The following is a 16,997-nucleotide window of genomic DNA, read 5'->3' as shown; positions in this document are numbered from 1 at the left end:
GCGAAACTGTGACTTTTTTTTTTTTTTTCGCTCCAATCGCAGCGTGTGAAATAGCCTTTAGAGGTAACGGTGCGTAATACGTAACTGAAAAAGCGAACAGAGGATGTTGGGCATATGGCGAATAGCCATAGGAGGAGTCTTCAAGGAAAGCTTTGACCGTTTTGAGTTGGTCACTACGTGGTCGCTTGCCTTGGTATTATACTTCCTGAGCACGGGAACGCTGCTGTCATTTACGTTCCTTGTGCGATGCCGATGCTGGCAGAAGGTTATGATGAGGAGACGGGGCTTTAGGAAGGATTTATTCGTTCGCTTATTTATTTATTTATTTTACAGGTTGTTCGAAAGAGAGATGTATTATGGGCAGGCGAAGCGTTCAATACTCCTTATCTTTGCTCAGCGTCAACTACATACTGTGGTGACTACGCGCTCGGTTAGGTTCGGATGTCAAAAAAGTAAGGAAATTTAATTCAACTTAACTGCCTTGTGGTATCATGTTTCTGTAAATAACAGTCGATAACCTCTAACACTCGTATCTTTCGCGTGAAAAAAAAAAAAGGAAGACCGGATCATGTGTGCTGTTTTGTTTGTCTTGCATCTCTGAACGGTCATCGTGACCCTTACACTTTTTGCTATGGGATACAGGAAGCAACTTTCCTTTGGCAATTAAACTCAGTTTTAAGTCGGGGCCTGGCATCACCAATTCCAATGCTATTCCTTTTCGCTTTTAGTATGTAGCCCGAGCGACGCCCCACCCTCGTTATCAGCGGCGTTGAGCCGCCATGAATGCTGGGTGATAAGAAAATAATAGAACCGAGCGAAAGAAATCCAAACATTATGCCGGCTCTGTTTTCGCTTGTACCCTTTTCTTGCCCGTGTCAAATCTCATCGAGCAGTTCGTTTCAACACTTCACGCTAACGAAACTCGCAGGCGGGCTCCCCCGCAAGGTGACTCGTCTTGTGGGAAAGCCTGCGACACTCGTGCACTGCGGAGAAGCTAGCGTGGGGGAATTCGGGTCTCGCGTGGAGTGCCAGGTGGTGGCGATGTACATGGGGTTTTATGGCGCAAGGGCCAGGTATGTTCAAAGAGGGCCACGAAATCGCATTGAGCAGACGACGGATCGATGCAAAAAGGCGGCCAGAGCCGAGCTGACGTGCCCGCCTGTTTCGGACGACGTGCAGGTGTTCGCCTTCATCTGCGGCCTGATCGTGATCCTGCTGATGATCCTGTGCCTGGCCTCGTCCAACTGGCTCATCGCGCACAAGTTCCGCCAGGGTCTCTGGGAGCAGTGCGTGGAGGAGGACGCGCCGCTCCCGCTGCCCTTCGGCCTGAACGTCAAGCCCGGCTGCTACGTGGCGCGCACCGTTGCCTACATCCAGGCGGCCGCCGCCCTCTGCGTCATCACGCTCCTGTGCGACATCGCCGCCACCGTCATGACCGGCTGCGGCCTGTGCAGCAAGAACCCCGTGCGCAAGTACCTCATGTACAGGCTTGCCTTCTACGTCATGGTCTGCGCACGTGAGTACCACTGTGCGGCTACTCCTTCGTGCCCTCGTTAAAGTGCGAACGCGTGACAGCATCCGTAGACCTGGATATTTACTATCCACTAGCTGTCCTGTCTCCTATCCTCACTTCCTGTCCTTCACTTCCTATTCCCCCGGCCCCCTGTACTGCCCATCACGCGGGTGTTAGCCGTTACGCTAGACAGGTACTGTGCAGTCCTCCTTTTCAGCATTTTAATAATAAGACAACCAATGACGACCAAGTGCCCAGTTCTTTGAATTGGTGTTGCCACAAGGTCGGTAACGGAGCTGAGCATTGTGGTTGGCTGAAGTAAGCGTAAGTTTTTTTTTTTTGCATATCTTTGTTTTTTAACAAAGCACAATTGAAGCACAATTTTGTGCTTCAATGCATAAAGCGACATTTTGTAAAGCAACTAACTGGAACACCAATGCATTTCTCCGCAAAGTTCGGAAATTAATATCTCAAAACTGGTGCCATCCCAAGAATTCATTCCAAGTGGATCCGTCTTGCGAACTCCACGGCTACAATTTGTAAATTGCAATATGGGCCATCAGATAATTAGTTAAAAACTTAATTAGTGAATTTTTGTTAATTATTCGATTATGCATTTCAATTTCTTGTGCAAGTAATGTCCGCCTCTTCGAGTAGACCAGCTCATGAACTATAATTGTGCTATCTGCCACAGGCAACCTTTAGGAATTTTTGAAAGTGTTCGCTGAAGCAGCCTGTATATCACATAAAAAAAGTATACATCACATGTGACTGGAGTGCACTCAGGGGCACTGCAGTGGATCTCCTAGGCTGTGCATCAGCAAAGCCTCAAAGCTCCGTGGAGTTAAGGCTGTTAAAGCTTGCTACCTTGGCTTCCCATCTGTGATCATTGCATTTTTGATGGACACATCTTAACACAGTGTTCTTGCCATGAAGGCACAGTGTGAGGATGCTCCTGTATTTCAATTTGTGGTGTTTATCACCTTCTGTACCATGATCGGCTATGCAGTATCTCAAGCATAATTTGCCAGAAGTGCAGACGCCCACTCACCAGGTTCACTGCAGTGCTTCTTTGTCATACCTCACTAGAGATATTTTAGCACACACGCTGCATTAGTTTTGTATGCTTTCTGTGTGGTGCTCATTGCATTGATAAGGATCACTGATTGCTTCCAATATTTGGAAAAGTTATGTGCTAAAGTATTCTTTTCTTTTAAACATTCAGGAAAAACATTAAGTGACGCTAGTTTGAAAGGTTACACTTCTGCATTGCATTTGAATGTAAGCAATTCTCGAAATTGCAACTCATGTGGTCCTTTCAGTCTCTCTGCTGCTCCAAGAGAGCTCACATATACAAAAATATAACAAACTCTATGGTGCTAGAATGACATCGTCAGCACTGGAGTTGTCCACAAAATTCAAGACAGCGAGGTTTGACTTTCGTTTGCTGTTCTCATAATCATCCTTTTTTTTATGGTAAACGAATACACATAACATTTTGAGAGACTAACATTTCGGTCTAAGTTGGTTCAGTATTTCTCTTCAGTGTCCCTTTAATGCTGGCGCCGTTAACCAGAGCTGTTTTAATGCATCCCTCAGTGAACATTCCCATTTCCCAGACAGCCATCTGCATGCACCTGATGCCTTTTTTTTTACTCTCTCTGCTGCAGTGCTGTGTATCCTGATCGCGCTGGTGATCTATCCGGCGTGCTTCGCGGCTGAGATCGAGGAGAGCAACCGGCAGCTGTGGGAGTTCGGCTGGGCATATGGCGTGGGCTGGGGCGCGGCCATCTTCCTGTTTGGCGCCATCCTGCTCCTGCTGTGCGACAAGGAGACCGAGGAGATCTACTACCGCGAGCGCGCGCTGCCGCACGATGGGGCGGCGGACTCCAAGGCGTAGCCTCCGGGCGTCCGCCTGGGCAATGGACGCGCCGTCGCCGCTTGAATGTAACCCCACAGCGCGAGCGTGCCGAGGAAACGCCCAGGCGATCGTCGCCCGCAGTGCTCCACCTCAAGTCTGCCTCCTACTGACGATGATGGGCCCCCCATTGCCTCTGCCCCCTCTTCTCCGCTTATGGAGCTTTGAATGGGGAGGGAAGAGAGGACGACAACTGGTTATTTGCCGAGCGGACATTTGCATTTCGCTCGGCCTGCATTATACACGTCTTTCTGCACCACCAGACCACGGCTACTCGTTCATGAAGCGCGCATAGTGTGGTTTTCTGATAACAGTCTTGGGTGCATAAGTGTCGGTAAGAAAAGTATTTGCCATCTAGCTCTATGAGCTCTCCGTGCACTTTCCAAGTGCTTTTCCACCATGTGGAATGAGAGCACTCTATCATATCAGACACAGTGTCTTTAAGGCCTCTTAAGGACTGTCAATTCAGAACTGAGGACATTGTGCAAAGCTTGAAGACTGTTGTTTGCAGAAAATGCAGACTACTTGCACCTCCTGCAAAAGTACAGGCACATGCTAGCCTCTAGTCATTTGAATTGGATCAATTGTTCCACCGAATCACTTTTTGGCTGGTGAACCTAAACGCACTTAGCATGTCATCAGCACCGCTAAAATATGTTAGGCAGCAACTCCCTTGCTTTTTTCTGCTGCGGATAATGGATTGCTGCAATCATGAATGTGGAACACCTTGTAGAGAACTTGAATGCGCATGCACTTTGAGGTGTGCAGTGTACAGCTTCAGCACTTCCTGGGCACACACAAAGCCTCGGGTACATCTGCGCTCGATTGCACCTCTACCACATTTTTATTTTCTCGCAACTCTGGCTGAACAATGCAAAAAAGCAGCAGCTGCAATGAGTAGAACTTTGGTTAATCTGCACATTATCACCAAGTTCTTGTGAGTGAAACAGCACTGTGTGCGTTTTGATCGAGTAGCCGTGGCTAGATGGTCTCGGTGAAAAAAGCCTTGCAATCGCCTGGCCACGTTGCCGCCTGTTCATACGATCGTGAAGGAGTGCATTGAGCTGCTCCATCCTGCTGCTGCCGCTGCCTTCTTTGTGAGTGCTGGTGTGGATGATATCATTCCTCTTCCACTCCAAGCCTGCCGTCATCAGCTGTGTCGGAGTGGATGACTGGATGTGGAAGTTTTGCCGCTTTCTTTTCTTTCTCTCTTTTTTTTTGCGGAAGGGCAACACTGTGCTGTATAGAGCTGCACCACTTCAACGTCTGCCTGCAAAGCCAAAGCAAAGGAAGTTGTTGCCATGATTGCTTCATCAGATCTACTGCCACACCCCCACCACCACCTATTCATCCGGTGCAGTGAAGGCAGGTTGATGACGGTTCCGTGGACTTCGCGCCATCATGGCACTGTAATGCATCATAATTGTGCACCGTGGCTGCGAGTGCGTGCCTGCTGTGACCCTGCACAACTCCAGGAAAAGTGCAAGACCAGCTCTTCCAACACAACGCAACGGTCGTGCAGACAACGCGGAGGCAGATTACTCGCGGTCGCAATGCTCAGTGTGATGTGGTTGTCCTGTCGTGTCTCCAGACAATGAAGGTGGCCACATTCTAACGGTTTAGTTGAGCGAGTGTTATTGTCGTCGCTGTGGACTTGTGCGTGGAACGTGGCAAAGTTGGAAAGAGTGGAAGCCTTGACGCTGCTGGCTTCGCGCGGAAGTGCAAGTTGTACACTGTGTCGGATGTGCCGCTCTGTATGCAAACTGCACGACATGATAGATGATGCCTTGAAGTGCTGGTTTACGGTGCATACACGACCTGTAGGTTAAAATAGCGCTCCTATTTTACCCTTTGCAGATTAACCAAGCTCTGGTAGATTTCCGGGCACGCATTCTCGGCTCTCTTGTTTTTTTGTTTTTTTTAATAGATAATCAACCTTGAAAAAAATGCGTGCTGCACATAAATAAATGAAGGGACTCCAAATTTAACCACACCATGAATTTACAATTCAAAAGCTCCAGCATGCCTTGCATTGCTTGACATTGACTGCTCAGGTCATGCAAGGTGCATGCCTCAACAAGCTATAGTAGATATGTGTGTGCCTAAATTTAAAACTGGATTCTTCTTGCTAGGGAATTCCGCTGCACTAATTGTTACCTTTGAGAATTTACAAATTAATCGGAGATTGTTCTGGCTGTACAAGGTTGCAGAAAATCAAGATAGAACCTTGTCATGGTGCAACAGTCTTGCTGATCTCTTCTGGCCCAGGTCTTGTTTCTTCTGCAGTGGTCGTGTCACTTGTAAACCAGTTGTACATAACAGAGAGGTCTTTTATTCATTATTCTCGGTTCTTGCTAAACTGTTTGGTTACCCTCCTGCTCCCCCTAAACCCCATCCCAGCAGCAAAGGGATAGGCAGCTGTAATGTATGAGAACGTTTGCTAAGAAGACACCTCCCTGTTTTATTGTTTTGTTCCAGACATTACGAATTTTGTTTTCTTGTTCTTGCTTTATATCAGCAGCTCTAGGCCCGCACAAGCTGCCCTTCAAAACTGAGATCTTGCCAGTGAAACTTGATTACTGACAAGAGTTGTAAGGGGCAAGGCTATGATGCAATTTCAGCGCAGGAGCTTACAACAAGCTTTCTTTTTGTTGATCAGTTGAGCACACATAAATATGTAGTGTACTTCTATGTCTGGTTATCTTTTATGGCAGCTGCAATGAGATTTTGCCTGGTTTTCGGAAACAATTATGTGTACTCTGTGTCTATTGGAGATTACTGTGTAATTTAGTCTGCCTGATAATTTTTTTTCCATATTTCTCACTTTTTTTATGTCGGTTTGTTTATTTTGGGGCTGTAGGCAATCGATGGATGAGTTCCTTGAGTTTTTTAGGGGCAATTGAAATGTTTCATTTAATGTTGCGTGCATTAAACTATGCAATACCATGTTAATTTATACTATTTAGTATGATGAAACTCCATCTTTGGGTTTTTATGCTGTTTTATACTCATTCACTGTCAAGAAACTTGTTTTGAGAATGCGCAATATTGCAGTAACAGACCCACATTTTTTAATAGAGGAAGTCCTGTCTTAGATGTTTAATGCTCATGCATTATTGGGCAGCTGGTAAGGCAGTTTAATTTCATTTTGCTTTTAGACATTTTAATTAATCAGGGTTGTCTGCCCTGCATCAACATCTAATCCTTGGTATAGTTTACCACGACTTGCATTTTGATTTTGTAAACGTTCCTGGGTCCTTGCAACCGTTGTGTTTGATATTCTGTCCTTAATTATATTGATGTCCTTGATCCAACATTGAGAATATCTAAGGTGTTTACCAGAATGTTAACAGCTTCCTGTGGGGTGATTTGATGGTTGGTGTTTGATGAGTGCGTGTTCTTGAACAGAACCTATGCAGAACAGATAGCAGCTTCTTTTCTTTTTTCAGTTCCAACATCCACGAAGAAAGCTTGCGTGAATCAACCTGAACAGCAAAGTGTGTGAACAGTATTCATTCATATATCTGACGTATTTTCTAGGAGAGATTATGCAGGTCATTTGTCCCTAAGGTTTCTTCTTGTTTGAAGTTCTCTTGAAACACTGTAAACTGAGTTGTCCTTGTAATTTAGAGCACTTGGCAGAGTTAACTAAAGCCTCTGGACAAAACTGTCAAGTTACTCCTTGTTTGACCTGCAATGTGAGCACATTGCAGTTTCCAACACGTTTCACTTCTTTTTCATTGCCGTGTTCCAAAAAGCTCACGACTGATTTGATCTAAACACGGGAAATAAGCCAGGGGCAACTTTTAATGGAAATAAGTATATTTGTCGAACCACTTAAAACCAGAGGACTTCATCCGTTGAAAACGTTGGCACCATTTGTGTACTAGATAAATTCACACTGTCGCTGTGAGCTCACTTGTCACGTCTGTATTCGTGGGAGTTCCTTTCTGACACATGGTTCTGTGGGATGTGTGTGTGTGTGCGCGTGAGGATTTTGCAGATACGGATTGTCAGTTGCTGTGGGCGAGGCATGGGAATGAAATGTCGTCGTGCAAGGGAAGGCATCGAGCATGGTAGAGTTTCTGGAATGCACGCGTCACGGAAGGGTTCTTCTCTGCTGACGCATCCTCCAAGTTCCTCTCTACTATAGAGTCCACAACCCTCTTCATACCCCGACATCCAAACATCCCTCCTCTCCTGTTATTATTCTCTCTTTGTTTTTAGTCTTTCTAAACTCGGCTGTGTGATGAGCAAGCCTTGATGAGAGGAAGCTCACTTCTTGGTGTTCAGTTCATACTTTTGTTTGAGAAAGAACACAACCCTGGTATAGGGTGTAATAGTAGTAAAGAGAAAGGCTTTTAAAAGACGAGGTGACTCAACGCTACATTTCGCCAGCCTTTGTCTTGGCTGGGTTGTTTGTTTATTGTCATCTGGATAAAGGACACGATTTGTGCCCGACTAATTTTGTATGCCTCAGTTACATATTTAGCCAGTTTAGCCAGTTGCAGGCACAAGAGCTTTTTAATGTCATTGAAGCGGACACTTTGGATAGTTGATCTTTCGTTATTCAACGCAACAGGGCGACAAGGTGAGCACACAAGGAAAGGACCAGCATGCTTCGAGCACTACGAGACAAGCCCTGACACAGTGGAGGTTTAATTTGTTAAATTGATTGTGTGCTTACGAAGGTTAGGATTAAGGGTCACTTTTGCTGCAGACGTCCTGTCTCACTTTATGTGGACACATGAACTTTCCTGCAGCTCTGAAGACTGATAGAGCCCAGTGTTGCCTAGCTTCAGTGATTGAATGACAATTGGCATATTCCAGCACGAAGTGGTCAACAAAAGCGTTCCACTTGATTAGCATCAAGAAAGTGTAGGAACTTCTTTTGAATGTTAATGGCTTTTGCAGGTTGTGGCCCTTCCCTCTGCTCTCATCATGACATTTTTTTTTTTCCAACTGATAGCTTCCTCATAATGTTTGACTGAGGGAATCACCACGGACAGACGACCTATTCTCTGCCAGCTAATCTATTCGATTATTATTTTACCGTCCTCTAATATTAACATTGTGACTTGGATACACTCAATCAGTATTAAAAACATTGCGCTCAACCTCCGATTGCCGGAAGCCAAGCTTAAGACAACACGACATAGGACATTGTCGAAGTATCGACTTTCAGAAAAAAATGGCATGCATGTTGCACCCGTAACTGACAAAGAACTTAAGGATAATGTTAGTCCCATTTCTGTTTCTTTCGTCACCCTCTACGCTTGCAGATGCAGATTGTCAATATATTACTTGGTTAGTGTCACAATCGCAGGAAAGTTGTGCCGAGTGTGTTGCTGAGTAGAGTGTAGTATCTCTTACCAAGCTTGAGGTTTGGGAAAGATCAAGGAGCCCTCAAAAAGGGTAATCCAAGAGATTAGTGTGTTTATGCTGTAAGAAAGTGTGGTGTGGCATGTTAAGTTGTTATTATGCAGTAAGCATGTCTTGCGTCTAGATGTGCTACAGCAGCTGCACTAGTGAGTTCATACAATGTCCCGTATGCTTTTGCAAAAGTGGGCACTGTTACATATGTTCTTGTACAAAACAGGCGTGTGTGGCCGGGTCCTTTGTGCCTCACGAATATGTATGCAATCAAAATTTTAATGGAACCTTACTCTGTTTGAAAATTTAAAGTGTTCTAGATCAGGTGTCGCTGTTTCATAGTGGCACAAGTTGACAAAGGCCGACGACGGCAGTTTTTGTTTTTCCTCAGATGTGTTGTAAGAAAATTGACTAATTTTTTGCTTACTTTTGTCGGCAGATATGTTGAACATAAAATTTTGTGCTGCTGAATCGTTGGCTTGACGTTCACATGGCAGTTGTCAGTCCTTGCATTTAATTATATAACTCCGGTATTGCTTTCTTGGGGTCTGAGCCTTTTTTTGTTTTTGGCAAGACAGAAGAGGCGAAGGAGGAGGGAGAAAGCTCCCGAGTCACTGTCCTAGAGATGTGAATGTTGAAACCACTGCCAAACTGTGTCCCTTCAACGAACACAGTGTGTTATGGAGTTTTGGTGCAAGTCATACTATGTCCATATTCTTTTCTTTGCATTCTCCATGAACACGTGTATCTGTCTTAGTTCTTTTTTTTGTGAAAGGATGTGAGTATGTTGAACCCCATAGGTACGGCTGCATGGTTTCCACACATTTGCATCTGTGAACACTTTGCATTGTGTGTGTTTGGTGTGTGTTTTGCATTCTGCTGTTCCGTAGATGCCACTGTATGGTTACCAACACATTTCTGTTGTGTGAACATGACGCTTGCACTGATGTCTGCACGTGACTTTTCTTAAGTGTGTGCAACTGTTGACAAGTGGATGTGTTCATTCTAGCATTTCACCCTTAGGTGAGCAATGTGCAAAGCGAACTTAAATGGGGAAAACTTGAAGACCTTATTTGTAGGTAGAGCTCGTGTATGCTTTTTCTCTTCTTTATATTATAGTGCCGTGTACATTGCGTGTTTTTACGCTTATTTATACAGTCAAGTCAGTGTGTTTTCCCGGAGTTGCATCCCAGCCTTCTCAGATTTTGATTTCTTGCTTTAATTTTTGTGTGTGTGTGTTTAAATTGTTAAGTCAAGTAAAATTTTCTCCTCACTTAACTTTTGCTCTTGACTAAAGTAACAAACAATTCACTGGAGAACAATGGATCACTTGCAAGAAACTTTCGCCTTTGTAATAGTCAAATCATGTGGTTAGGTATACCCAGTCCTTAAAGTGACTGTAGCAGAGCGAATTAAGTTTTATGTGCATTGGTACTTTGCCAGACAATCAATGCACTAAAATAGGTAGAAACATAAGAAGAGGACTGAAATTAAATGGTGTGTTTGCATTATGTCCTCAGAGCTTGTTTCTTTTTCTTTCACTGTCGCCATTCTTATGGGACGTGCTGTGTTCATTGCATCTGTATGTGTGCGACTCTTTCTTTTTTCCTTCAAGACAAGGGCTTGAAATGTGCATTTAATTTTTCTCGGTTGTGCGGTTTGTAGGCTTCCTTATGCTGCATACTTCATTCGTGTTATTTTAGCATTGATGGAGGATAACTGGACAGATTGATATTAGTTTGCTTTTTTCTGACATTTGTACATTTTCTTCAAAGTGCGCTCATTAGTGCCGTGCAGTACAGTGGAAGCTTGTTGATAAACAAGAAAACAAAATAAAGAGAGGGGGAGAGAGAAAGAAAATAAGTTGGAATGCTAAGTTATGCTGGGAAATGTGATCCAACCACGTGATCCGAACACTGCATCTGCAGAGTTCTCTACCACAATTGTATATAAACAGAGAAAGTCCTACGATTTGTAGAAATGTCGACAAAAGTTTAAAGCGTTTGCCACACCGTACGTGCATGCATCCCTTCGTGCACTGCCGTATTCATAGCTCTCACCTCGCTCCTCTCTGCACCGTACTTGAGGGACCTACCACGTTTTTTGCACCAGTTTCCATCCCCTTGACGCTTGGCAATAGAATCGTAATTCACTGTCATTAACATGAACCACCTTGGCTTTAGTGAGCTGCATTGCACTTCTTTGTATGTGCATTGCAAAAAGCCTTCTGACGAGGTCACCACGAAACCAGCCCATTAAGTGTTTGCAGCGGTGGTTTTCCTTTTCTACCTTTTCTTTTTTTCATTTTATAAAGCCTTGCATGTTCGCACAGTGACAGGTGTCAGAAGCTGCAGGGAAGGTTAGCGGATTTACTATTAGGGCAATTTATAAACAGTGACAAGTCACAAATGCAGGAGACACTCCTCCCATTAAAGAAACCTTCGCCTGCTGTCTTAACTACGTATCTGCTTCAGCGATTCAGTAAGTATGGCTGAGTGTGTTGCCCTCAGGTCTAACAGGGCCTTCTTTGCCTTCAGGACTGGTAAGGACAACATTTAAATGTGGTCAGTTGAGAAAGTGGTCTGTCTTCGGCATATGCTGGCCCGGTCAAGAGCATCATCTCTGTACACTACAGCTGAAAAATGCACGCTAGTACATGTCACCCGGAAGACACAGATACCTACCTAAGCACCAAGTACACGACAAAGGAAATGCGTGTGACAGCTACTTGTGAGTCTCGGAAAATTCTTTTTCTGCTGCATGCAGCAAAAGGAAATTCTCGTTGCAGTGATGGGGAAACTCAAATTGCTATTCATGCCAAAAGGCAACAAATCTCTGACAAAGATTAGCTTACGTGACGCTCAGACATGCTCGCACTGCGAGAGGATGAATGAATGACAGCAATTGTCTAGCGAGCGGTTAACAGTGCTCTTCGACGGGCATTCGCCCTGCATTCTTGACCTGTCACTGGCCATATGGGATGCTGGCAACAAGATATGTTCAGTATTGCTGCATGCTTATGCCAACTGAGGAACACATCGGCATGTTGTATATGTGCCAACTTGATACTGGCTTGTCATTTCTTCTGACTAAAAAAAGAAAAAAGTGCACACTTTTTGTGTGCGCCATCAAAGGAATGTGGCAGCTGCCATTCTTGGATGTATTTTTTATTTTTCCTAGCCATACTTAAAATCATGTATGAATTCTGTACAATTACCTTCTGAAGATGTCTTTTGTGAGTTGCAGCCATTTCAAATGATAGGTTATGTTGGTCTACTTTTTTTTGTTCCTTTTTTCCTTCCGTCCGAGTACTTAGATGCCCTACCTTATAGGAGGGAATCTTGTATTATAAAAAGAAATGTCTTACTTGAAAACCTCATTTCTTTTTCTTTGTAAATAGGAAGAGAAGCTAAGCACTTACTTGCCAGTTGCTTTTGCTCGTAGTGAGTGAAGGCACGGTACAATGGTATAGCATGCTAGGCTAGCCTTGTGATGATGTAGGGTTGTGCATTTTAGTGTCCTTGTTTTGTTTTCGCGCATGTTTAATCTTCCGTTTTAATGCTGCTGCGCAGCATGGCTGTAATAGGCGGGCAGTCAGTTTCTAATTCAAGTTGTCGCAGTGATTGAAAAATAAATTTGTCTTCATTTTTTTTTTTCATTTTACCAGGTATAAGATTGACTTTGGAAGTCTAAAAAAAAAAGAAACAAGAAGTGTTTGTAAATATATTTAACTGGGCAACATTCAAGGAGGACAGCTCTAGTGGACTTTCAGCGATGTTTGGTGTTAAAACTACATGCCACAACTGTTACAGTGCATCTCGAAACAGGAATTTCTCGTTTTTGTCAAGCTAAACTGGAATCTTGCCTGCTCTATAAAACTGCCCAAATCTTGCATCATGCAGGCAGGCTGGTACAGATGGCGATCCTGGCTGAACTGCATCCATGTTCGTGCTCAAATTTCACAACAAAGGCAGCATTTGGCAGTGTGCTTTTGTTTAAGGCTGCGTTTTGGTGCAGTGTTTGCCTGTTTCATCAGGAAGGAATCTGATCAGGAAGGAATCTGTCGTCTGCTGCAAGGCCGAATACAAAATTTTTTCTTTTTCGAAAGGAATACTACTAGCATTATCTGTCACTAAAACCGTGACAGTTCTTTGCATTCTGTCATCTTTGCAATAGGTGTATTGCCCTCTTGGGACATATGGCTTCACCAGATCTACCGATCCAAAAATCTTTTCTGGTCAGCCATGTCGTAGCCTATGCATGCACCCAATTAATTACGTATGAAACAGGCACATATGGCACTCTAGCATTGCAATAAACAAAATGCGGTGCCAAATGCCACATGGGCGTCAAATTTGGTTGCAAGTGATCGAAGCAGCGACTTAACTGAAAACGTCAATGTCTGTCTGCCTGAGTGATGCAGCATTCAGTATTTGCAAATGCAGTATGTTTTTACAGGCTCTTAAGAAAGACAAGAATACATCCCGAAGATTTTCTGTTGAAAGGTCAGCGTTGCAGTTGAAAAATTGCTAAGTTGCTATGCTGCAACATCAATATCTCTACTCTGAAGGAGTACTGTCTGAACAAAATCTCGGGAGGCATGCATGAAATTCCCCTGTGGTAGACATTTCACCCGCGCACTCTCATCTGTGGCTTTCATGTGTGAAAGTTGCTTTGCGGTGTAATGGGTGAAAGGAGAAAATAGCACAAAAAAAATGAAAGCAAAGTATTCAGCCTGTGCAAAGAGGCTTGCATATATATATGTATGTTCATCTCTCCGAGTGTTTATAGAACTTTTTGACGTGCTTTGGCGCCAATGGCAAAAATGTTACTGCCTATACTTTTGTGTGCAAGCCGTTTGTAGATGCAACTCGCGTGTGTGAAAGAGTTGACAAATTTTTGCATTGCATTTGCAGTAGAGCTTCTTTACTACCATCTCCCTTGAATATTCTTGCCCGAAGGTTATTATTGTCAATGATCTTCTACAGTAGCCTCAATTGGCAGTTCCCCTCTGATCACTTCATTTTCCTTTAGTTGCTGAACTCTGTTCAGTAGTGCAACTCTTATAATGCGGTTTGTTTTTTTGGAGAGATCAAATAAAAGTTACATTTTCGACTGTTAGCTTGTGTCTGTGTCAATTGAGATTTGCTGCCCATAGAAGTACATGCCCGTGTAATGTGCTCCTCCTCAAAGCTCATATAAGGCCTTTGTACCTGGTAGACATTCTGTGGCTGCCACACTCAACGCGTTCAACATGCTCACTACCTGGTTAGTGCAATTATTACACATCTTTAGTCCACCTGATAGAAAAGCAAGGTCAACCTGTAACACCATTTTGGTGCATCTGCAAACAACTGCATGCAATACAATCACTCGGCCACTAGCGTGTATATAGTACAGCTTTAATTTAGTGCCTCGCTCTTCCTTCACGCCAGCAGTGAAATTTCGTTATGTTTAAATCGGCAATAAACAGATTTCATTATAGTGAGGCTAAACATAACTGGAAAATATGTGGTATTCTCTGGATGAAAAGGTATGAAAGCTAAAACAATTCATTTTGTCAAGGATTTCATTACATTGCAGTTTGCTCAACTGTGATTTTTAACTGTACGGCTCAATCTGGTTGAGGTACTTCGAAGTGAATGCTGACACATTTGATGAGGCATCCTGGAGAGCACAAAGTTGCACTTCACTCTTAATTTGTAATGAAGTACTTTATAATGACTGTCTAAAGAGCAGCGAATATAGCAGCAACATGAGCGAATTTTATAATCTACACAAACTACTCAGTGGAACATAAGTTATGCAATGTAGTAAGTACTATATAGTATAGATTAATTTCACTCAATATTATATTTGAGGAAATTGGCAGTTGCAAATTGTACAACGCATGCACACGTTGCATTTTAAATATTGTTTTTGCATTGAATGCACTGAATTATTTTCTCTCAATATGCTCTTGTGTGTCACGTCTAATATAACAGGTGTCTGGTCATCTTGTCTTCGCAAGTTTCTGCCTGTGCTTAGATCCAGAGACTCGCAGCATGTTCGAATAAATATAAAACGATGCCATGTGTTGTAATCTCTTGTTTACAAGTATCGGCAACCTTGCCATTGCCAACTTTGACATTGGCTCTATGCAGCAAAAGTCAATTATATGTGTAATAATTAGAGGTGGGCAGATATCAACTTTTTCGAATATGAATCGAATACAAATGAGTAAGTAATGAATATTGAATAGTCGAAGGCAGGTTCATATACTTGGAGCAGTAATATTTCTTTTGGTATAATTAGGTAGCACGGCTCTAATGACTAGTGCAAGAAAGATGGGTAACTATTAGGGTTAAATTTTAAACACATCATCACTATCTTTCGTCAAGAAAAACTGCAAATGGCCTCCAACATCTTTAGAGCCTCGCTGCACAGAAGTTTTTCATTAAAGAACGAGTGATGTATGACTAGCTTTTCAAAAATTCCAAATAAATGGTTGCTGTAAAAAGATAAGCAATTGTGTAAAAAGGAAAAAAAAAAGCTGAAGGACATGTGTGCTGTGGAGACATGTAAAAGGGCCCATTACGAGAAAGACATCCCTGCTTGTAGTGCAGAAATTAAAACTGCTACATGGTTAGACTGCCAGAAACACTACAACAGACTACAAGAGAGAAACATAGCTCGTCATGTAGATTGCCACAGCAAAACAGAAAACGTAGCTTGCATTACCCATTTTGTTTCGGTGTTGCTTTGAAAAATTTCGTCATTGTTTTACTTCTAATAATTCACAATACTTTGCGTAGCAGACAATGGAGTGTTACCAGACTTTAACAGTTAGTTGGGAAATTTCGTTAGTTTCGAATATTCAAAAGTACTGGATGTTTCCTTTTTGAATTCGAATAGCTGTTGCATAATAGTATTAGATTCATAATGAAAACTTTGATATTTACCAACTCCTGTATATATAGTTATGAATCATCACATAGTACTCCGAGTTATGGCTGTGGAAAAAGCTGCCCTCTGGAAAGAGACCGACCATCTGAATAAATAAAAGAATGCATTTCTGTCATTCGAGTGATTCCCATGTGGGCTGATATCATTCATATGCCAACATTCTAGAAAAAAGTGTGCTACACTTGAGGCCACTTTCATCGAGGGAACTGGGTGGTATGTCTCCCCGATACATGTTCCCCCTGAATGTCGCAAGCACAAAGCTGTGAGAAGCAGGGAGGTTGAGAGTTTCTTTGAAACCGGTGAATTCTCAATTACATTCATAAACCCTGTGCAAAAACTCTTTCGAAACCACAGTGGATCCCCCAAGATGGACTCAAGAGTCCAGTTCAGCTGAACAAAGCTATGAAATAAGAGCACAGTAAGATCAACAGTATTGTAAAACAGCAAGACACACGCACATACATTGCATTAAATGAGCACCTTTGTGTACGCCATGATAACTAATCAGTTTAACAACACAGGAGGTGAAACTGCAGTTACTGTGTCTTGTAGAAGAGCAGAAATTGTTCTGTAAGGAGCTTTTATTCATTGAGACTGTGCAATCTAAATCAAGCCTGCTACTACTGCATGGCTTGTGGCACCACGGCTAATATCATGGGTGACTGTTTTGCAGAATGATAAACAACTGACCTGTCACGGCAGCCCAATGGCTATGACGTTGCACTGCTGAGATTGAGGTCGTGGGTTCAGTTGCGACCGCAGAGGCCGCATTCCGATGGGGGTGAAATGCAAAAACGCTCGTGTACTGTGCATTGGGTGCACATTAGAGAACCCCAGGTGGTTAAAATTAATGTGGAGTCCCCCACTACGGCATGCCTCATAATCAGATTGTAGTTTTGGCACATAAGATCCCAGAATTTAATATTTCTTTTGAAAGAAACAATTAGAACACCTTCAAAGAAAAGTGTGAGGGATGTTTGGGAATAGAGCACCATGCTTTGTGTATATATATAGCGAGGGTGTTTCTAGCATTCCAAGCAAGAAAGCTATATAGCACGAGCTATATCAGAATGTGAAGTTGTAAACTGCTGTGGCCATTAAAGCCTGTTTGTGTACGCTGAAATTTGCACGTCGCACCATTTTGGCACTGCAGATGCTTATGTCACTCAATCGTCTGTAAATAAGTATCATATAAAGGTCTGTAGTTATGATGTCTGCCACGGGATCTTTTGCACGACATGTTGTGCA

At 43.1% G+C, this 16,997-nt stretch overlaps 1 protein-coding gene across 2 annotated transcripts in view; it reads left to right on the top strand.

Moving 5' to 3' along the window:
- LOC119445658 (transmembrane protein 47) overlaps nucleotides 1-13,925 on the top strand; it is a 91,744-nt gene extending 77,819 nt beyond the window's left edge. For both annotated transcript variants that reach the window (XM_037709931.2, XM_037709930.2), the window contains 2 exons: nucleotides 1,180-1,516; nucleotides 3,184-13,925. In XM_037709931.2, the coding sequence (XP_037565859.1) occupies nucleotides 1,180-1,516; nucleotides 3,184-3,413 (567 nt within the window). In that variant the 3' untranslated portion in view covers nucleotides 3,414-13,925. The remainder of the gene's footprint in view (nucleotides 1-1,179; nucleotides 1,517-3,183) is intronic.
- Nucleotides 13,926-16,997: the final 3,072 nt, after the last annotated feature.

This window comes from Dermacentor silvarum, chromosome 3 (genome assembly GCF_013339745.2).
Source record: "Dermacentor silvarum isolate Dsil-2018 chromosome 3, BIME_Dsil_1.4, whole genome shotgun sequence".
In the NCBI taxonomy this organism is placed as follows: Eukaryota; Metazoa; Arthropoda; class Arachnida; order Ixodida; family Ixodidae; genus Dermacentor; species Dermacentor silvarum.
Note: the sequence above shows the minus strand (reverse complement) of the source record. Positions and strands in the feature narration are given on the sequence as shown.